General features: G+C 41.9%; 1 protein-coding gene across 1 annotated transcript in view; it reads right to left on the reverse strand.

Annotated features, from left to right (window-relative positions):
* Positions 1-502: 502 nt before the first annotated feature.
* The window catches only part of LOC128653128 (ATP-dependent RNA helicase TDRD9-like), a 91,254-nt gene continuing 68,229 nt past the window's right edge, over positions 503-23,527 (reverse strand). The window contains exons 4-5 of the mRNA XM_053706237.1: positions 822-944; positions 503-559 (exon numbers count right to left, since the gene is read on the reverse strand). Of these exons, the coding sequence (XP_053562212.1) occupies positions 503-559; positions 822-944 (180 nt within the window). The remainder of the gene's footprint in view (positions 560-821; positions 945-23,527) is intronic.

Genomic DNA, 23,527 nt, shown 5'->3' on the forward strand with positions numbered 1-23,527 from the left:
AACAGGCGCGATGTCGCACCAAAAATGACTCAATAAAATGATGCAATTTGCGTCATTGCGAGCCTAATTTGCCCCAGCTAACCGGAACCCCAGGTAAGAAAAAAAATACCTAAATTCTCCCATAAACACAATTTTTATTTTGAAACTGTGTGACTGCAAAGGGAAATATTAATAGACCTGACTCATGGCTAATATATGCAATAAACATTAGGAACTTTATAATATAAAGTGCCTTCCATAGCTGAGAGTGTCTTAAAAATGATATATACTTACCAGAAGACACCCATCCACAGATAGACAGCCAAACCAGTACTGAAACATATCAGCAGAGGTAATGGTAGAGGAGTATAATGTCGATCTGTAAAGGGAGGCAGAAGATGAATCCCTGTGACCGAATTTACATAGAGCCCTAGAATAGATTTCCCATAGGCGAAAACATGGCATCATTAGGCAATACTCCCTTCACATCCCTCAGACAAACTTAGAGAGGAACTCTATTTCATCAATATTCTTGAAAGAGCGTTTCATAGAAGAAATCATCATTATGTTTCACCACCTCCTAAGGAGGCAAAGTTTGTGAGACTGAGGCATAAGTGAAGTGGGAGGTGTATTTATAGGCATTAAAGGTTTGGGAAACTTTACCCCCTCCTGGTAGGAATGTATATCCTATACGTCACTAGCTCACAGACTCTTGCCACCTATATGAAAGAAAATTAAAAATACTTACAGATCAATTTTTTTTAAAAAAATTTTAATTTATAAATAACATAGCATTTGAATGTTGAATATGTTAACCTTTACGATCACTTTAACAAACATACCTCATCTATAAAAATGTGTGTGAATTCTGCCAAGCTCTTCGCAGCAACAATCTTTTGCAGGAGTACTCCAGTGGTCATGTAAATTAAACGAGTATCTTCGGTTGCCTTCTTTTCCAATCCCACCTAAGAAAGGGGAACAAAAATGAAAACAAAATTTATAAACTACCTTAAAAATACTAAAAAAAAAAAAAAATTATGAAATAAAAGCATTACATATTTTGGGTTTCATTAAAGGACGTAACACAAAAATAAAACATGCCAACATGATAAATATTTCCTTCTTTGCAGTAAGAGTCCATGAAAACTTTCTTAACCTATGGGAATTACTCAACCTGGCACCCCAAAAGACAAAATATCACTCCCACTTCCCCTACCCTATGAGTAGACAGGAATGTGTCTTGGGAGGGAGAAAGAACAACAAAACATTTGGAAACGAGAGAAAGACCACAAAAAGACAGAATTTATGCTTACCTGATAAATTACTTTCTCTTTCGGTGTATCCAGTCCACGGATTCATCCTTACTTGTGGGATATTTTCATTCCCTACAGGAAGTGGCAAAGAGAGCACACAGCAGAGCTGTCCATATAGCTCCCCCTCCAGCTCCACCCCCCAGTCATTCGACCAAAGGTTAGGAAGAAAAAGGAGAAACCATAGGGTGCAGTGGTGACTGTAGTTTAAACAAAAAAATTTTTACCTGACTTAATTGCCAGGGCGGGCCGTGGACTGGATACACCGCAAGAAAAAGTAATTGATCAAGTAAGCATAAATTCTGTTTTCTCTTGCAAGGTGTATCCAGTCCACGGATTCATCCTTACTTGTGGGATACCAATACCAAAGCTTTAGGACACAGATGAAGGGAGGGAACAAGACAGGTACCTTAAACGGAAGGCACCACTGCTTGCAAAACCTCTCTCCCAAAAATAGCCTCCGAAGAAGCAAAAAGTATCGAATTTATAAAATTTGGCAAAAGTATGCAGTGAAGACCAAGTCGCTGCCATACAAATCTGTTCAACAGAAGCCTCATTTTTGAAAGCCCATGTGGAAGCCACTGCTCTGGTAGAATGAGCAGTAATTCTTTCAGGAGGCTGCTGGCCAGCAGTCTCATAGGCCAAACAGATGATGCTTTTCAGCCAAAAGGAAAGAGAGGTAGCAGTCGTTTTCTGACCTCTCCTCTTACCAGAATAGATAACAAAGAAGATGTTTGACTGAAATCCTTAGTGGCTTGTAAATAGAACTTTAAAGCACGAACTACATCAAGATTGTGCAATAGACGTTCCTTCTTCGAAGATGGGTTAGGACACAGAGAAGGAACAACTATTTCCTGGTTAATATTCTTGTTAGAAACAACTTTAGGAAGAAAACCAGACTTGGTACGCAAAACTACCTTATTTGCGTGGAACACCAGATAAGGTGAATCACACTGTAAGGCAGATAATTCAGAGACTCTTCGAGCAGAAGAGATAGCTACCAAAAACAAAACTTTCCAAGATAACAACTTAATATCTATAGAATGTAAAGGTTCAAACGGAACCCCTTGAAGAACTGAAAGAACTAGATTCAGACTCCATGGCGGAGCCACAGGTTTATAGACAGGCTTGATTCTGACTAAAGCCTGTGCAAACGCTTGAACGTCTGGTACCTCTGCCAGACGCTTGTGTAAAAGGATAGACAGAGCAGATATCTGTCCCTTTAAAGAACTAGCCGACAATCCTTTCTCCAATCCGTCTTGGAGAAAGGACAATATCCTGGGAATTCTAATCTTACTCCATGAGTAACCCTTGGATTCACACCAACAGAGATATTTCCGCCATATCTTATGGTAGATTTTCCTGGTGACAGGCTTTCTAGCCTGGATCAGAGTATCTATAACTGTTTTAGAGAAACCACACTTTGATAGAATTAAGCGTTCAATCTCCAAGCAGTCAGACATAGAGAAACTAGACTTGGATGCTTGAACGGAGCCTGTATTAGAAGGTCCTGCCTCATTGGCAGTGTCCATGGTGGGACAGATGACATGTCCACTAGGTCTGCATACCAAGTCCTGCGTGGCCACGCAGGCGCTATCAAAATCACTGACGCCTTCTCCTGCTTGATTCTGGCGATCAGACGAGGGAGAAGAGGAAACGGTGGAAAACATAAGCCAGATTGAAGGACCAAGGCGCTACTAGAGCATCTATCAATGCCGCCTTGGGGTCCCGGGAGCTGGATCCGTAGAGAGGAAGCTTGATGTTCTGACGAGACGCCATCAGGTCCAACTCTGGAATGCCCCATAGCTGAGTCAGCTGGGCAAATACCTCCGGGTGGAGTTCCCACTCCACTGGGTGAAAAGTCTGACGACTTAGAAAATCCGCCTCCCAGTTGTCTACTCCTGGGATGTGAATTGCTGAGAGATGGCAGGAGTGAGCCTCCGCCCACCTGATTATTTTGGATACTTCCGTCATCGCTAGGGAACACTTTGTTCCCCCCTGATGATTGACGTAAGCTACAGTCGTGATGTTGTCCAACTGAAATCTGATGAATTTGGCCGCAGCTAGTTGAGGCCATGCCTGAAGAGCGTTGAATATCGCCCTCAGTTGCAGAATGTTTATCGGGAGAAGCGTTTCTTCCCGAGACCATAAGCCCTGAGCTTTCAGGGAGTCCCAGACCGCACCCCAGCCTAACAGACTGGTGTCGGTCGTTACAATGACCCACTCTGGCCTGCGGAAACATATTCCCTGAGACAGGTGATCCTGAGACAACCACCAGAGAAAAGAATCTCTGGTCTCCTGGTCCAACTGAATTTGAGGAGAAAAATCTGCATAATCCCCATTCCACTGCTTGAGCATGCATAGTTGCAGTGGTCTGAGGTGTATCCGAGCAAAAGGGACTATGTCCATTGCTGCTACCATTAATCCAATTGTCTCCATGCACTGAGCTACAGATGGCCGAGGAATGGAATGAAGAACTCGGCAAGTAGTTAAAAGTTTCAATTTTCTGACCTCCGTCAGAAATATTTTCATTTCTACCGAATCTATTAGTGTTCCTAGGAAGGGAACCCTTGTGAGTGGGGACAGAGAATTCTTTTTGATGTTCACCTTCCACCCGTGAGACCTTAGAAAGGCCAATACAATCTCCGTGTGAGCCTTGGCTCTGTGAAAATACGGCGCCTGAATTAAGATGTCGTCCAAATAAGGCGCCACTGCTATGCCCCACGGTCTTAGAACCGCCAGAAGGGACCCTAGCACCTTTGTGAAAATTCTGGGAGCAGTGGCTAAACCGAATGGAAGAGCCACGAACTGGTAATGCTTGTCTAGAAAAGCAAACCGGAAGAACTGACGATTATCTTTGTGGATTGGGATATGCAGGTACGCATCCTTTAGATCCACAGTAGTCATATATTGACCTTCCTGGATCATAGGTAAGATTGTCCGAATGGTCTCCATCTTGAATGATGGGACTCTGAGGAATTTGTTTAGAATTTTGAGATCCAGGATTGGTCTGAAAGTTCCTAATTTTTTGAGAACCACAAATAGGTTTGAGTAAAACCCCAGCCTTTGTTCCGCAATTGGAACTGGGTGGATCACTCCCATTGTATGTAGGTCTTCTACACAGCGTAAGAAAGCCTCTTTCTTTGTTGTGTCTGTAGACAGACGAGAAATATGGAACCTTCCCCTTGGAGGGGAGTCCTTCAATTCTAGAAGATATCCCTGGGTAACAATCTCTAAAGCCCAGGAATCGTGAACATCTCTTGCCCAGGCCTGAGCGAAGAGAGAAAGTCTGTCCCCTACTAGATCCGGTCCCGGATTGGGGGCTACCCCTTCATGCTGTCTTGGTAGCACAGCTGCAGGCTTTTTGGCCTGTTTACCCTTGTTCCAGCCCTGATAAGGCTTCCAGGTTGCCTTGGGCTGTGAAGCGTTACCCTCTTGCTTTGCAGCTGTAGAGGCTGAAGCGGGACCGCCTCTGAAATTACGAAAGGAACAAAAATTAGCTTTGTTTTTAGCCTTAAAAGGCTTGTCCTGGGGGAGAGCATGGCCCTTTCCCCCGGTGATTTCTGAAATAATCTCTTTCCATTCTGGCCCGAAAAGGGTCTTTTCCTTGAAAGGGATATTTAATAATTTGGATTTTGACGACACATCGACCGACCATGACTTGAGCCAAAGCGATCTGCGCGCCATAATGGCGAAGCCTGAATTTTTTGCCGCTAACTTAGCTAATTGCAAAGCGGCATCTGTGATAAAAGAATTAGCCAGCTTTAGAGCCTTAATTCTATCCATAATTTCGTCATATGAGGTCTCCGTCTGGAGCGACTCCTCCAGCGCCTCGAACCAGAAAGACGCTGCAGTAGTTACAGGAATAATGCAGGCAATAGGTTGGAGAAGAAAACCTTGTTAAACAAAAATTTTCTTAAGTAAGCCTTCTAACTTTTTATCCATAGGATCTTTAAAAGCACAACTGTCTTCAATTGGTATGGTTGTGCATTTAGCAAGTGTAGAAACAGCCCCCTCTATCTTAGGGACCGTCTGCCACGAGTCCCGCCTAGGGTCAGTTATGGGGAACATTTTCTTAAAAATGGGGGGGGGGGGAGACAAAAGGGACAACTGGTCTATCCCACTCCCTAGTAACAATATCCGCAACCCTCTTAGGGATCGGAAACGCATCAGTGTATACAGGGACCTCTAGGTACTTGCCCATTTTACACAACTTCTCGGGGACCACCATAGGGTCACAATCATCCAGAGTAGCTAATACCTCCCTGAGCAATACGCGGAGGTGTTCCAATTTAAATTTAAACGCCAATGAATCTGACTCTGCCTGATGAGAAACCTTTCCTGAATCGGAAATTTCTCCCTCAGACATCAAATCCCTCACCTCCATTTCAGAGCGTTGTGAGGGTACATCAGATAAGGCTAGCAAAGCTTCAGACTGCTCATAATCTGTTCTTAAAACAGAGCTATCACGCTTTGTAGGAAAAACTGGCAGTTTGGATAGAAAGGCCGCAAGGGAATTATCCATGACTGTCGCTAGTTGTTGCAATGTAATAGGGGCAGACGCACTAGAGGTACTAGGCATCGCTTGCGCGGGCGTAACTGGTTGTGACACATGGGGAGAGGTAGACTGACTATCCTCATTACCTTCAGTCTGAGAATCATCTTGGGACACATTTTTAAGTGCAACAACATGATCTTTAAAGTGTATAGACATATTAGTGCAATTGGGACACATTCTGAGAGGGGGTTCCACCATGGCTTCTAAACACATTGAACAAGGATTTCTCTTGCAAGGTGTATCCAGTCCACGGATTCATCCTTACTTGTGGGATATTCTCATTCTATACAGGAAGTGGCAAAGAGAGCACACAGCAGAGCTGTCCATATAGCTCCCCCTTTGCCGGCTCTAAGCACTAGGGTCTCTCTACGGGAGGGTAAAGTGAATGTGGTGTTAGATTTGTAGTTTTATCTTCAATCAAAAGTTTGTTATTTTTAAATGGTACCGGTTTGTACTATTTACTCTCTGGCAGAAAAAAGATGAAGAATTCTGCTGAGAGGAAGATGATTTTAGCATGTTGTAACTAAAATCCATTGCTGTTCCCACACAGGACTGAGAAGTACCAGAAAACTTCAGTTGGGGGGGAACAGTTTGCAGGCTTGACTGCAATGAGGTATGCTCAGTCATTTATTTCTAGACAAGACTGAGATAATGCTAGAAGACTGACAAGATCCCCATGTGGGGAGGGTAAGCTATGTTCTGAGACTTAGTAAAGAATTGAATGCTTACATAACAGGGCTAATTATGCTGGTTGACAGTAATTAAGGGCAGTCGATTATTTGTTTTAAGAAATACTCGTTAGAGACACTTTTTAAGCACTTTGGAGTGTTTTTCTGGGGTTATTTTCCATATGGCAAAAATGTAGTCACTTAGAAGTGATTTTTGTAGGCCTCACAACTACGGAGTGGAGGGGGAGGGGCCTAATTTAGCGCCTCAGATGTGCAGTTAGAATTGAAAGACAAGTTCATGACTGCTTCACATGGAGGGTCCTGCTGTTGATTGAGGGCCTAAAAGAAGCTTTATTCCCCCAAATCTGATCCCTAAAGGTAGGAAGGGCCACAGCAGTAAGCTGTGGCAAGGTGCTGTAGTTATTTAACCGGTTGCTGGCTTTAGACTGCTCCGGTTTGGGCATTAAGCGGTTAATCGTTCGGCAAATTGTGGTGCAATCATATTAAAGCCTTAGATACATACTGTGAAAATTTCAAAAGGATTGCTGCATTTTTCACCGTTTTGTAAAATTGTGTGCTCTTTTTATTACTTAAAGGCACAGTAACGTTTTTTCAAATAGTATTTTATTTGATTAAAGTGTTTTCCAAGCCTGCTTGTGTATGCTACTAGTCTGTTAAACATGTCTGACACTAAGGAAAATCCTTGTTCAATGTGTTTAGAAGCCATGGTGGAACCCCCTCTCAGAATGTATCCCAATTGCACTAATATGTCTATACACTTTAAAGATCATATTGTTGCACTTAAAAATGTGGCCCAAGATGATTCTCAGACTGAAGGTAATGAGGATAGTCCGTCTACCTCTCCCCATGTGTCACAACCAGTTACACCCGCGCAAACGATGCCTAGTACCTCTAGTGCGTCTGTCCCTATTACATTGCAACAACTAGCGACAGTCATGGATAATTCCCTTGCGGCCTTTCTATCCAAACTGCCAGTTTTTCCTACAAAGCGCGATAGCTCTGTTCTAAGAACAGATTATGAGCAGTCTGAAGCTTTGGTAGCCTTATCTGATGTACCCTAACAACGCTCTGAAATGGAGGTGAGGGATTTGAGGTCTGAGGGAGAAATTTCTGATTCAGGAAAGGTTTCTCATCAGGCAGAGTCAGATTCATTAGCGTTTAAATTTAAATTGGAACACCTCCGCGTATTGCTCAGGGAGGTATTAGCTACTCTGGATGATTGTGACCCTATGGTGGTCCCAGAGATGTTGTGTAAAATGGACAAGTACCTAGAGGTCCCTGTATACACTGATGCGTTTCCGATCCCTAAGAGGGTTGCGGATATTGTTACTAGGGAGTGGGATAGGACCAGGTGTCCCTTTTGTCTGCCCCCCCCCCCCTATTTTTAAGAAAATGTTCCCCATAACTGACCCTAGGCGGGACTCGTGGCAGACGGTCCCTAAGGTAGAGGGGGCTGTTTCTACACTTGCTAAACGCACAACCATACCAATTGAAGACAGTTGTGCTTTTAAAGATCCTATGGATAAAAAGTTAGAAGGCTTACTTAAGAAAAATTTTGTTCAACAAGGTTTTCTTCTCCAACCTATTGCCTGCATTATTCCTGTAACTACTGCAGCGGCTTTCTGGTTCGAGGCGCTGGAGGAGTCGCTCCAGACGGAGACTTCATATGACGAAATTATGGATAGAATTAAGGCTCTAAAGCTGGCTAATTCTTTTATCACAGATGCCGCTTTGCAATTAGCTAAGTTAGCAGCAAAAAATTCAGGCTTCACCATAATGGCGCGCAGAGCGCTTTGGCTCAAGTCATGGTCGGCCGAGGTGTCGTCAAAATCCAAATTGTAAAATATCCCTTTCAAGGAAAAGACCCTTTTCGGGCCAGAATTGAAAAAGATTATTGCAGAAATAACCGGGGTTAAAGGGCCATGCTCTCCCCCAGGACAAGCCTTTTAAGGCTAAAAACAAAGCTAATTTTCGTTCCTTTCGTAATTTCGGGAGCGGTCCCGCTTCAGCCTCTACAGCTGCAAAGCAAGAGGGTAACGCTTCACAGCCCAAGGCAACCTGGAAGCCTTATCAGGGCTGGAACAAGGGTAAAAAGGCTAAAAAGCCTGCAGCTACTACCAAGACAGCATGAAGGGGTAGCCCCCAATCCGGGACCGGATCTAGTAGGGGGCAGACTTTCTCTCTTCGCTGGGCCTGGGCAAGAGATGTTCACGATCCCTGGGCTTTAGAGATTGTTACCCAGGGATATCTTCTAGAATTCAAGGACTCTCCTCCAAGGGGAAGGTTCCATATTTCTCGTCTGTCTACAGACACGACAAAGAAAGAGGCGTTCTTACGCTGTGTAGAAGACCTACATACAATGGGAGTGATCCACCCAGTTCCAATTGCGGAACAAGGGCTGGGGTTTTACTTAAACCTGTTTGTGGTTCCCAAAAAATTAGGAACTCTCAGACCAATCCTGGATCTCAAAATTCTAAACAAATTCCTCAGAGTCCCATCATTCAAGATGGAGACCATTCGGACAATCTTACCTATGATCCAGGAAGGTCAATATATGACTACTGTGGATCTAAAGGATGCGTACCTGCATATCCCAATCCACAAGGATCATCATCAGTTCCTCTGGTTCGCTTTTCTAGACAAGCAATACCAGTTTGTGGCTCTTCCATTCGGTTTAGCCACTGCTCCCAGAATTTTCACAAAGGTGTTAGGGTACCTTCAGGCAATTATAAGACCGCGGGGCATAGCAGTGGTGCCTTATTTGGACGACATCTTAATTCAGGCGCCGTATTTTCACAGAGCCAAGGCTCACACGGAGATTGTATTGGCCTTTCTAAGGTCTCACGGGTGGAAGGTGAACATCAAAAAGAGTTCTGTCCCCACTCACAAGGGTTCCCTTCCTAGGAACACTAATAGATTCGGTAGAAATGAAAATATTTCTGACGGAGGTCAGAAAATTTAAACTTTTAACTACTTGCCGAGTTCTTCATTCCATTCCTCAAATTCAGTTGGACCAGAAGACCAGAGATTCTCTTCTCTGGTGGTTGTCTCAGGATCACCTGTCTCAGGGAATATGTTTCCGCAGGCCAGAGTGGGTCATTGTAACGACCGATGCCAGTCTGTTAGGCTGGGGTGCGGTCTGGGACACCCTGAAAGCTCAGGGCTTATGGTCTCGGGAAGAAACGCTTCTCCCGATAAACATTCTGGAACTGAGGGCGATATTCAACGCTCTTCAGGCATGGCCTCAACTAGCTGCGGCCAAATTCATCAGATTTCAGTCGGACAACATCACGACTGTAGCTTAAGTCAATCATCAGGGGGGAACAAAGAGTTCCCTAGCGATGATGGAAGTAATGTTGGTTGTATATCAGAAAGCGCCTAATTAAAGGCTATGGGAAATGGGTTTGGGAAATACCGTGTATGTCTATATTTCAAAATATTCTAAAAAAATTCTTTTAAACGTGAAGTCCAATATTTAAATATGAGGTGAAATCAAAAAGTAAAAAATAAAAAAATAATAATAATAATAATAATAAAGTTCTTCCGTGTTTTAAATCCAAAATGGTGGTTTTGGTGATTGTTAGATACCAAATGTGTGAAAAAATATGGAAAAAATTAGATGAATGAATAAGTCTGTGATTAAAGTGAGTGTGGAAAATTATAGTTGGTGTGAATCTTCCTTCTCCTTAACAAATGGTTTGTTGTTGGTATATTGATTCTAAGGTATTCAGTCTGTGATAAAAGACTCTATCCTTATCAAACCTGTGAACAACAAAATAACATAGTGCAATAATGCTACAAATGTAATGGAAATAATGAAAATCTGCTCACCAATGACTGTCAACGCGTTTCGGCCTCTCAGGCCTTTCTCAAGACTATAGTTTCTGGTGAGTTGTGGTGGCTATTTATGGCGCTTTGTGCCAATCAGAGGGTCGTGATTTTGGCGCCAAAAAACGCTATTCAAGCGTGACCCGGAAGTGGTATTCCGACTTCTCTTTCCGTTTTTTAAGGCTCGCATCTACTAAATCTGAAATAACAACCTATATAATCTTGTATAAGATGACACATAGCCATTCAGCATGTATTTTCATACTAGCTCCTAAAGCTGTTTGTCACTGGAAACTTCATTACCCATACAGTACTAGTAGATAACAAAGCAAAGTAGTATTCTCCCACCACTCTTTGGGTGTATACATAACCTGAATAGAGACACAATGGTAGGTGTCCTAGATCCAAAAATAGAGAAATCTTATCGGGAAGTCCCTAATTTATATGAAAGATATCCCAAAAATAATAGGACAATAGATAAAAGATATCCCACTCCATGGAGTTTCAAAAATTATACAAATCAGTGGACCAGTACACCTAGGTGCCATCACCACAGATAGAATATATCCATACCGTTCTAACATAGAATAATATAATAAGGTTAGAGCATTAATCACCACACAACCAGGATCCAGTCTTTTCAGCGACTATTATATTGTCAGTTATTTGTAGGGATTATATTGTTATTCATGACAGAACCTATAATAACCTATTAACGTATTGTATTTTATCGATTTTATTAAGTAGATTTTATTCTTTTTATTGTATTTTTATATTTTTTATGATAGAATAATTTATCCAAAGAACCACTTATTAACAGCAATAGTACTAGATACTCAAATTAGCAATTGTATTGTTTAGATAAATCCGGATATAACATTCTACAAACCCATAAATATCCCAAGGAATAAGGAACAGAACTCTTAGAAGACATCCTTATAAACATACAAGACAGGGAACTTATGCAGTTTATGCACCATAGGCCATTCACAATATGAACCAAAACACCGGAAGTATCGGCATGGAAACGAGTATGTTTGTAAACAACGAACATACCGGAAGTGACGCAATACGCAATGACGTCACTTCCGGTTTTCCGTATAGATGCAAACATCCGGTTCGCTAAAGGTAAGAAGAAAAGCAGATTTCTATATAGACACTAATACTAAGTTCACCGATAACAATAACAAACTGATATAACACTAAGATGAAGGGGGCAAATAGGAAAACACAAAGAAAAAACAGAATTTATGTTTACCTGATAAATTACTTTCTCCAACGGTGTGTCCGGTCCACGGCGTCATCCTTACTTGTGGGATATTCTCTTCCCCAACAGGAAATGGCAAAGAGCCCAGCAAAGCTGGTCACATGATCCCTCCTAGGCTCCGCCTACCCCAGTCATTCGACCGACGTTAAGGAGGAATATTTGCATAGGAGAAACCATATGGTACCGTGGTGACTGTAGTTAAAGAAAATAAATTATCAGACCTGATTAAAAAAACCAGGGCGGGCCGTGGACCGGACACACCGTTGGAGAAAGTAATTTATCAGGTAAACATAAATTCTGTTTTCTCCAACATAGGTGTGTCCGGTCCACGGCGTCATCCTTACTTGTGGGAACCAATACCAAAGCTTTAGGACACGGATGAAGGGAGGGAGCAAATCAGGTCACCTAAATGGAAGGCACCACGGTTTGCAAAACCTTTCTCCCAAAAATAGCCTCAGAAGAAGCAAAAGTATCAAACTTGTAAAATTTGGTAAAAGTGTGCAGTGAAGACCAAGTCGCTGCCCTACATATCTGATCAACAGAAGCCTCGTTCTTGAAGGCCCATGTGGAAGCCACAGCCCTAGTGGAATGAGCTGTGATTCTTTCGGGAGGCTGCCGTCCGGCAGTCTCGTAAGCCAATCTGATGATGCTTTTAATCCAAAAAGAGAGAGAGGTAGAAGTTGCTTTTTGACCTCTCCTTTTACCGGAATAAACAACAAACAAGGAAGATGTTTGTCTAAAATCCTTTGTAGCTTCTAAATAGAATTTTAGAGCGCGAACAACATCCAAATTGTGCAACAAACGTTCCTTCTTTGAAACTGGTTTCGGACACAGAGAAGGTACGATAATCTCCTGGTTAATGTTTTTGTTAGAAACAACTTTTGGAAGAAAACCAGGTTTAGTACGTAAAACCACCTTATCTGCATGGAACACCAGATAAGGAGGAGAACACTGCAGAGCAGATAATTCTGAAACTCTTCTAGCAGAAGAAATTGCAACTAAAAACAAAACTTTCCAAGATAATAACTTAATATCAACGGAATGTAAGGGTTCAAACGGAACCCCCTGAAGAACTGAAAGAACTAAATTGAGACTCCAAGGAGAAGTCAAAGGTTTGTAAACAGGCTTAATTCTAACCAGAGCCTGAACAAAGGCTTGAACATCTGGCACAGCTGCCAGCTTTTTGTGAAGTAACACAGACAAGGCAGAAATCTGTCCCTTCAGGGAACTTGCAGATAATCCTTTTTCCAATCCTTCTTGAAGGAAGGATAGAATCTTAGGAATCTTAACCTTGTCCCAAGGGAATCCTTTAGATTCACACCAACGGATATATTTTTTCCAAATTTTGTGGTAAATCTTTCTAGTTACAGGCTTTCTGGCCTGAACAAGAGTATCGATAACAGAATCTGAGAACCCTCGCTTCGATAAGATCAAGCGTTCAATCTCCAAGCAGTCAGCTGGAGTGAAACCAGGTTCGGATGTTCGAACGGACCCTGAACAAGAAGGTCTCGTCTCAAAGGTAGCTTCCAAGGTGGAGCCGATGACATATTCACCAGATCTGCATACCAAGTCCTGCGTGGCCACGCAGGAGCTATCAAGATCACCGACGCCCTCTCCTGATTGATCCTGGCTACCAGCCTGGGGATGAGAGGAAACGGCGGGAACACATAAGCTAGTTTGAAGGTCCAAGGTGCTACTAGTGCATCCACTAGAGCCGCCTTGGGATCCCTGGATCTGGACCCGTAGCAAGGAACTTTGAAGTTCTGACGAGAGGCCATCAGATCCATGTCTGGAATGCCCCACAGCTGAGTGACTTGGGCAAAGATTTCCGGATGGAGTTCCCACTCCCCCGGATGCAATGTCTGACGACTCAGAAAATCCGCTTCCCAATTTTCCACTCCTGGGATGTGGATAGCGGACAGGTGGCAGGAGTGAGACTCCGCCCATAGAATGATTTTGGTCACTTCTTCCATCGCTAGGGAACTCCTTGTTCCCCCCTGATGGTTGATGTACGCAACAGTTGTCATGTTGTCTGATTGAAACCGTATGAACTTGGCCCTCGCTAGCTGAGGCCAAGCCTTGAGAGCATTGAATATCGCTCTCAGTTCCAGAATATTTATCGGTAGAAGAGATTCTTCCCGAGACCAAAGACCCTGAGCTTTCAGGGATCCCCAGACCGCGCCCCAGCCCATCAGACTGGCGTCGGTCGTGACAATGACCCACTCTGGTCTGCGGAATGTCATCCCTTGTGACAGGTTGTCCAGGGACAGCCACCAACGGAGTGAGTCTCTGGTCCTCTGATTTACTTGTATCTTCGGAGACAAGTCTGTATAATCCCCATTCCACTGACTGAGCATGCACAGTTGTAATGGTCTTAGATGAATGCGCGCAAAAGGAACTATGTCCATTGCCGCTACCATCAACCCGATCACTTCCATGCACTGAGCTATGGAAGGAAGAGGAACGGAATGAAGTATCCGACAAGAGTCTAGAAGCTTTGTTTTTCTGGCCTCTGTCAGAAATATCCTCATTTCTAAGGAGTCTATTATTGTTCCCAAGAAGGGAACCCTTGTTGACGGAGATAGAGAACTCTTTTCCACGTTCACTTTCCATCCGTGAGATCTGAGAAAGGCCAGGACTATGTCCGTGTGAGCCTTTGCTTGAGGAAGGGACGACGCTTGAATCAGAATGTCGTCCAAATAAGGTACTACAGCAATGCCCCTTGGTCTTAGCACAGCTAGAAGGGACCCTAGTACCTTTGTGAAAATCCTTGGAGCAGTGGCTAATCCGAAAGGAAGCGCCACGAACTGGTAATGCTTGTCCAGGAATGCGAACCTTAGGAACCGATGATGTTCCTTGTGGATAGGAATATGTAGATACGCATCCTTTAAATCCACCGTGGTCATGAATTGACCTTCCTGGATGGAAGGAAGAATAGTTCGAATGGTTTCCATCTTGAACGATGGAACCTTGAGAAACTTGTTTAAGATCTTGAGATCTAAGATTGGTCTGAACGTTCCCTCTTTTTTGGGAACTATGAACAGATTGGAGTAGAACCCCATCCCTTGTTCTCTTAATGGAACAGGATGAATCACTCCCATTTTTAACAGGTCTTCTACACAATGTAAGAATGCCTGTCTTTTTATGTGGTCTGAAGACAACTGAGACCTGTGGAACCTCCCCCTTGGGGGAAGCCCCTTGAATTCCAGAAGATAACCTTGGGAGACTATTTCTAGCGCCCAAGGATCCAGAACATCTCTTGCCCAAGCCTGAGCGAAGAGAGAGAGTCTGCCCCCCACCAGATCCGGTCCCGGATCGGGGGCCAACATTTCATGCTGTCTTGGTAGCAGTGGCAGGTTTCTTGGCCTGCTTTCCCTTGTTCCAGCCTTGCATTGGTCTCCAAGCTGGCTTGGCTTGAGAAGTATTACCCTCTTGCTTAGAGGACGTAGCACTTTGGGCTGGTCCGTTTCTACGAAAGGGACGAAAATTAGGTTTATTTTTTGCCTTGAAAGGCCGATCCTGAGGAAGGGCGTGGCCCTTACCCCCAGTGATATCAGAGATAATCTCTTTCAAATCAGGGCCAAACAGCGTTTTCCCCTTGAAAGGAATGTTAAGTAGCTTGTTCTTGGAAGACGCATCAGCCGACCAAGATTTCAACCAAAGCGCTCTGCGCGCCACAATAGCAAACCCAGAATTCTTAGCCGCTAACCTAGCCAATTGCAAAGTGGCGTCTAGGGTAAAAGAATTAGCCAATTTGAGAGCATTGATTCTGTCCATAATCTCCTCATAAGGAGGAGAATCACTATCGACCGCCTTTATCAGCTCATCGAACCAGAAACATGCGGCTGTAGCGACAGGGACAACGCATGAAATTGGTTGTAGAAGGTAACCCTGCTGAACAAACATCTTTTTAAGCAAACCTTCTAATTTTTTATCCATAGGATCTTTGAAAGCACAACTATCCTCTATGGGTATAGTGGTGCGTTTGTTTAAAGTGGAAACCGCTCCCTCGACCTTGGGGACTGTCTGCCATAAGTCCTTTCTGGGGTCGACCATAGGAAACAATTTTTTAAATATGGGGGGAGGGACGAAAGGAATACCGGGCCATTCCCATTCTTTATTAACAATGTCCGCCACCCGCTTGGGTATAGGAAAAGCTTCTGGGAGCCCCGGCACCTCTAGGAACTTGTCCATTTTACATAGTTTCTCTGGGATGACCAACTTGTCACAATCATCCAGAGTGGATAATACCTCCTTAAGCAGAATGCGGAGATGTTCCAACTTAAATTTAAATGTAATCACATCAGGTTCAGCATGTTGAGAAATGTTCCCTGAATCAGTAATTTCTCCCTCAGACAAAACCTCCCTGGCCCCATCAGACTGGGTTAGGGGCCCTTCAGAAACATTATTATCAGCGTCGTCATGCTCTTCAGTATCTAAAACAGAGCAGTCGCGCTTACGCTGATAAGTGTTCATTTTGGCTAAAATGTTTTTGACAGAATTATCCATTACAGCCGTTAATTGTTGCATAGTAAGGAGTATTGGCGCGCTAGATGTACTAGGGGCCTCCTGAGTGGGCAAGACTCGTGTAGACGAAGGAGGGAATGATGCAGTACCATGCTTACTCCCCTCACTTGAGGAACCATCTTGGGCATCATTGTCATTGTCACATAAATCACATTTATTTAAATGAATAGGAATTCTGGCTTCCCCACATTCAGAACACAGTCTATCTGGTAGTTCAGACATGTTAAACAGGCATAAACTTGTAACAAAGTACAAAAAACGTTTTAAAATAAAACCGTTACTGTCACTTTAAATTTTAAACTGAACACACTTTATTACTGCAATTGCGAAAAAACATGAAGGAATTGTTCAAAATTCACCAAATTTTCACCACAGAGTCTTAAAGCCTTAAAAGTATTGCACACCAAATTTGGAAGCTTTAACCCTTAAAATAACGGAACCGGAGCCGTTTTGAACTTTAACCCCTTTACAGTCCCTGGTATCTGCTTTGCTGAGACCCAACCAAGCCCAAAGGGGAATACGATACCAAATGACGCCTTCAGAAAGTCTTTTCTAAGTATCAGAGCTCCTCTCACATGCGACTGCATGCCATGCCTCTCAAAAACAAGTGCGCAACACCGGCGCGAAAATGAGGCTCTGCCTATGCTTTGGGAAAGCCCCTAAAGAATAAGGTGTCTAAAACAGTGCCTGCCGATATTATTATATCAAAATACCCAAATAAAATGATTCCTCAAGGCTAAATATGTGTTAATAATGAATCGATTTAGCCCAGAAAAAGTCTACAGTCTTAATAAGCCCTTGTGAAGCCCTTATTTACGATCGTAATAAACATGGCTTACCGGATCCCATAGGGAAAATGACAGCTTCCAGCATTACATCGTCTTGTTAGAATGTGTCATACCTCAAGCAGCAAGAGACTGCTCACTGTTCCCCCAACTGAAGTTAATTGCTCTCAACAGTCCTGTGTGGAACAGCCATGGATTTTAGTGACGGTTGCTAAAATCATTTTCCTCATACAAACAGAAATCTTCATCTCTTTTCTGTTTCTGAGTAAATAGTACATACCAGCACTATTTCAAAATAACAAACTCTTGATTGAATAATAAAAACTACAGTTAAACACTAAAAAACTCTAAGCCATCTCCGTGGAGATGTTGCCTGTACAACGGCAAAGAGAATGACTGGGGTAGGCGGAGCCTAGGAGGGATCATGTGACCAGCTTTGCTGGGCTCTTTGCCATTTCCTGTTGGGGAAGAGAATATCCCACAAGTAAGGATGACGCCGTGGACCGGACACACCTATGTTGGAGAAAAGAGCCTTAAAAAACGGAAAGAGAAGTAGGAATACCACTTCCGGGTCACGCTTGAATAGCGTTTTTTGGCGCCAAAATCACGACCCTCTGATTGGCACAAAGCACCATAAATAGCCACCACAACTCACCAGAAACTATAGTCTTGAGAAAGGCCTAACTGAGAGGCCAAAACGCGTTGACAGTCATTGGTGAGCAGATTTTCATTATTTCCATTACATTTGTAGCATTATTGCACTGTTATTTTGTTGTTCACAGGTTTGATAAGGATAGAGTCTTTTATCACAGACCGAATACCTTAGAATCAATATACCAACAACAAACCATTTGTTAAGGAGAAGGAAGATTCACACCAACTATAATTTCCAACACTCACTTTAATCACAGACTTATTATTTGAAAAGGATTTGGATTTAATTCATCATTTAATTTTTTCCATATTTTTTCACACATTTGGTATCTCACAATCACCAAAACCACCATTTTGGATTTAAAACACGGAAGAACTTTATTATTATTATTTTTTTTTTATTTTTTACTTTTTGATTTTTGATTTCACCTCATATTTAAATATTGGACTTCACGTTTAAAAGAATTTTTTTAGAATTTTTTTAGAATCTTTTTCAACATTTTTTCATCACTACTACAACACCTAAATAATTTTTTGTTTCACACTTTTTTTGCTTCACATTTTACTGATGAAGTCACACCAAATAAGATACTAGAAACTGTTTTTGAAAATATCAAATCACCCTAACCGGTTAGGGACCACAACGGACCATACCCTAATCATATGTTTTAAACAAAATTGCAAGAATTTTTAGAGATTTTTAAGAGGAGAGTTTAGGAATTATGTTAATTTTTTTTTCTTTTATGAACCAAGATTGTAACCTATTATAATTGTATACTTTTACATGGATCCATGTTTTTAACTGTATGTTTCAATCATATGTTTTAATCTATTGTATGAGGAAATAAATTTGTATATATTTCAATACAGTATTCCGGAATACATTCCTACACATATGAGAATTAATCATATTTGAAATATAGACATACACGGTATTTCCCAAACCCATTTCCCATAGCCTTTAATTAGGCGCTTTCTGATATACAACCAACATATCTTTACCACTTTTAGGGGCAGCTAGGTACCCCATTTATCACTAAGCATTATTGGGATACTATGAGCGCTGAGAGATACCATTGATGATGGAAGTAACCAAAATAATCAGGTGGACGGAGGATCATTGCCATCTCTCAGCAATTCACATCCCAGGAGTAGACAACTGGAAGGCGGATTTTCTAAGTCGTCAGACTTTTCACCCGGGGGAGTGGGAACTCCACCCGGAGGTATTTGCCCAGCTGACTCAGCTATGGGGCATTCCAGAGTTGGACCTGATGGCATCCCATCAGAACACCAAACTTCCTCTCTAAGGATCCAGGTCCCGGGACCCCAAGGCGGCATTGATAGATGCTCTAGTAGCGCCTTGGTCCTTCAATCTGGCTTATGTTTTCCCACCGTTTCCTCTTCTCCCTCGTCTGATCGCCAGAATCAAGCAGGAGAAGGCGTCAGTGATTTTGATAGCGCCTGCGTGGCCACGCAGGACTTGGTATGCAGACCTAGTGGACATGTAATCTGTCCCACCATGGACACTGCCAATGAGGCAGGACCTTCTAATACAGGGTCCGTTCAAGCATCCAAGTCTAGTTTCTCTACGTCTGACTGCTTGGAGATTGAACGCTTAATTCTCTCAAAGTGTGGTTTATACAGTTATAGATACTCTGATCCAGGCTAGAAAGCCTGTCACCAGGAAAATCTACCATAAGATATGGCAGAAATATCTTTGTTGGTGTGAATCCAAGGGTTACTCATGGGGTAAGATTAGGATTCCCAGGATATTGTCCTTTCTCCTAGACGGATTGGAGAAAGGATTGTCGGCTAGTTCTTTAAAGGGACAGATATCTGCTCTGTCTATCCTTTTACACAAGCGTCTGGCAGAGGTACCAGACGTTCAAGCGTTTGCACAGGCTTTAGTCAGAATCAAACCTGTCTATAAACCTGTGGCTCCGCCATGGAGTCTGAATCTAGTTCTTTCAGTTCTTCAAGGGGTTCCGTTTGAACCTTTACATTCCATAGATATTAAGTTGTTATCTTGCAAAGTTTTGTTTTTGGTAGCTATCTCTTCTGCTCGAAGAGTCTCTGAATTATCTGCCTTACAGTGTGATTCACCTTATCTGGTGTTCCACGCAGATAAGGTAGTTTTGCGTACCAAGCCTGGTTTTCTTCCTAAAGTTGTTTCTAACAAGAATATTAACCAGGAAATAGTTGTTCCTTCTCTGTGTCCTAACCCATCTTCGAAGAAGGAATGTCTATTGCACAATCTTGATGTAGTTCGTGCTTTAAAGTTCTATTTACAAGCCACTAAGGATTTCAGACAAACATCTTCTTTGTTTGTTATCTATTCTGGTAAGAGGAGAGGTCAGAAAGCGACTGCTACCTCTCTCTCCTTTTGGCTGAAAAGCATCATCCGTTGGCCAGCAGCCTCCTGAAAGAATTACTGCTCATTCTACAAGAGCAGTGGCTTCCACATGGGCTTTCAAAAATGAGGCTTCTGTTGAACAGATTTGTAAGGCAGCGACTTGGTCTTCACTGCATATTTTTGCCAAATTTTATAAATTCGATACTTTTGCTTCTTCGGAGGCTATTTTTGGGAGAAAGGTTTTGCAAGCAGTGGTGCCTTCCGTTTAAGGTACCTGCCTTGTTCCCTCCCTTCATCCGTGTCCTAAAGCTTTGGTATTGGTATCCCACAAGTAAAGATGAATCCGTAGACTGGATACACTTTGCAAGAGAAAACAAAATTTATGCTTACCTGATAAATTACTTTCTCTTGCGGTGTATCCAGTCCACAGCCCGCCCTGACAATTAAGTCAGGTGAAATTTTTTTTGTTTAAACTACAGTCACCACTGCACCCTATGGTTTCTCCTTTTTCTTCCTAACCTTTGGTCGAATGACTGGGGGGGTGGAGCTGGAGCTATATGGACAGCTCTGCTGTGTGCTCTCTTTGCCACTTCCTGTAGGGAATGAAAATATCCCACAAGTAAGGATGAATCCGTGGACTGGATACACCGCAAGAGAAAGAAATTTATCAGGTAAGCATAAATTCTGTTTTTCCTTAGTGTCAGACATGTTTAACAGACTAGTAGCATACACAAGCAGGCTTGGAAAACACTTTAATCAAATAAAAAACACTATTTGGAAAAAACGATACTGTGCCTTTAAGAAATAAAAAGAGCACACAATTTTACAAAACGGTGAAAAATGCAGCAATCCTTTTGAAATTTTCACAGTATGTATCTAAGGCTTTAATATGATTGCACCACAATTTGCAGAACGATTAACCCCTTAATGCCCAAACCGGAGCAGTCTAAAGCCAGCAACCGGTTAAATAACTACAGCACCTTGCCACAGCTTACTGCTGTGGCCCTTCCTGCCCTTAGGGATCAGATTTGGGGGAATAAAGCTTCTTTTAGGCCCTCAATCAACAGCAGGACCCTCCATGTGAAGCAGCCTGAACTTGTCTTTCAATTCTAACTGCGCATCTGAGGCGCTAAATTAGGCCCCTCCCACTCCACTCCGTAGTTGTGAGGCCTACAAAAATCACTTCTAAGTGACTACATTTTTGCCATGTGGATAATAACCCCAGAAAAACACTCCAAAGTGCTTAAAAAGTGTCTCTAACGAGTATTTCTTAAAACAAATAATCGATTGCCCTTAATTAGTGTCAACCAGCATAATTAGCCCTGTTATGTAAGCATTCAATTCTTTACTAAGTCTCAGAACATAGCTTATCCTCCACACATGGGGATCTTGTCAGTCTTCTAGCATTATCTCAGTCTTGTCTAGAAATAGATGACTGAACATACCTCATTGCAGTCAAGCCTGCAAACTGTTCCCCCCAACTGAAGTTTTCTGGTACTCCTCAGCAGAATTCTTCATCTTTTTTCTGCCAGAGAGTAAATAGTACAAAGCGGTACCATTTAAAAATAAACTTTTGATTGAAGATAAAACTACAAATCTAACACCACATTCACTTTACCCTCCCGTAGAGAGACCCTAGTGCTTAGAGCCGGCAAAAAGAATGACTGGGGGGTGGAGCTGGAGCTATATGGACAGCTCTGCTGTGTGCTCTCTTTGCCACTTCCTGTAGGGAATGAGAATATCCCACAAGTAAGGATGAATCCGTGGACTGGATACACCTTGCAAGAGAAATGGCCTTAGAAATAGAGGAACACGAGGAGGAGCTAGAATACAGAGAGGGAAACAGAAGGATGAATTAGAACAAATAAAAAAAAGAAATCATTAATATTTCAGATTTGGAACTGACAAATGATATCAGATTGTTGGTGAAAGGTCTTAATGTTGCGCCTAAATCTAAGCCCAATAAATTTGAAGTTTATACGGATATTTAAAAATATATACGCAAAATGACCCTAAAAAGGTATTATTTGAAAGATAATAAGGGATATGATAAACCTAATAAATTTTATTGAAGGCAAGTATATGGCTACCTTGCGTACCCTTAAGTATTTAGAGATGGAAAGTAGATCTTTCTATCCTAATCCAACTGATATTTTGGATTCACCTAGGGCTATTGATAACCTTATGGAACTCTCTATTTATGAGGAAGATCCACAGGTCAGACATATTTTTTTAAGGTCAATCTTGTTTTTATCCGGTACACATGCAAGGGGAACAGTTGTCCCTCTCTAATTAATTAGTATGCCAGGATTTAGATAAAGAACTGTCCAAAGGCAATTTAAATAGACACAATGATAACCTTACTAGAAGTGAGAGGGAAGCTCTTAATAAATTTAAAAATAATGAAAGGGTGATAATAAGAGCGGCCGATAAAGGCGGAGATTTGGTTATCAAAAATAGAGATGATTATCTCAGTGAAGCATACAATATCTTTTGAGATTAACAAACCTATAAATGTCTTTCATATCCTACTAATAAGTTTTCTAAAGAGTTAGATTCCCTCCTCAAACAGGATAAGGATCAGGGGATTCTTAATCAAGATCAATTTAATTTCATTAAAATATTGGATACACCTTTTATCACCTCCCCAAGACTCGTAAAAACTTATCTAGACCCCCGGGACGACCAATTATTTCTGGCATTGGGTACCTTTGTTACAATCTTTCCAAATATGTGGATCACTTTTTATAGCCTATTGTAATGAAAAATAAGGCTTTTCTCAAAGATACTGCTGAGGCTATTGGACTCTTTGAGGGTTTGGATTGGGGAGATCTAAGGTGGGCTACCTTTGATGTATCATCTTTATATACAATCATCCCCCATGAGCAAGTTCTGAAAGCGATTGAACAGGCTTTTAATGGGTATGATATCCCGGAAATCTTTATATACAATCATCCCCCATGAGCAAGTTTTGAAAGCGATTGAACAGGCTTTTAATGGGTATGATATCCCGGATATTCACCTCAAATTTATTTTGGAATCTATTATGTTTATATTATCCCATAATTAATTTTGCATTCGGGGATAAAGTATTATATGCAGTTGAAAGGGATGGCGAGGGGGACAATCTTTGCCCCTTCATACGCAAATTTGTTTATGGATTGTTTTGTAAGGGGATTTATTTGGAATAATGATCCTTTTGAGAACAATCTTTTGAAATATTTTAGATAGATTGATGATGTTATACTCTGGAAGGGGACGGATGATTCCCTCTCAGAGTTTACTGACTACATCAATAAGAATGATTTTAATCTGAAATTTAGTGGCAATGTTTCCAGCAAAAATATTGAATTTTTAGATATCCATTTTTCAATAGATTCAAGTAGCAATAAAGTTATTGTTCGGAATTTATTTATTTTTTTTATTCTTTTTTATTAAAGAAACACAGGTACAAGTAGATATATATCAGCATTTACAAGGCATAGTTATAAGACATTAAAGAAATGCTACATACTAAACACCCGTATATTAATTTGTGGTAGTTACAATTGAGCATTACAGAAAAAGATGGTATATT

The sequence above is a fragment of the Bombina bombina genome, chromosome 1 (genome assembly GCF_027579735.1).
Source record: "Bombina bombina isolate aBomBom1 chromosome 1, aBomBom1.pri, whole genome shotgun sequence".
NCBI lineage: Eukaryota > Metazoa > Chordata > Amphibia > Anura > Bombinatoridae > Bombina > Bombina bombina.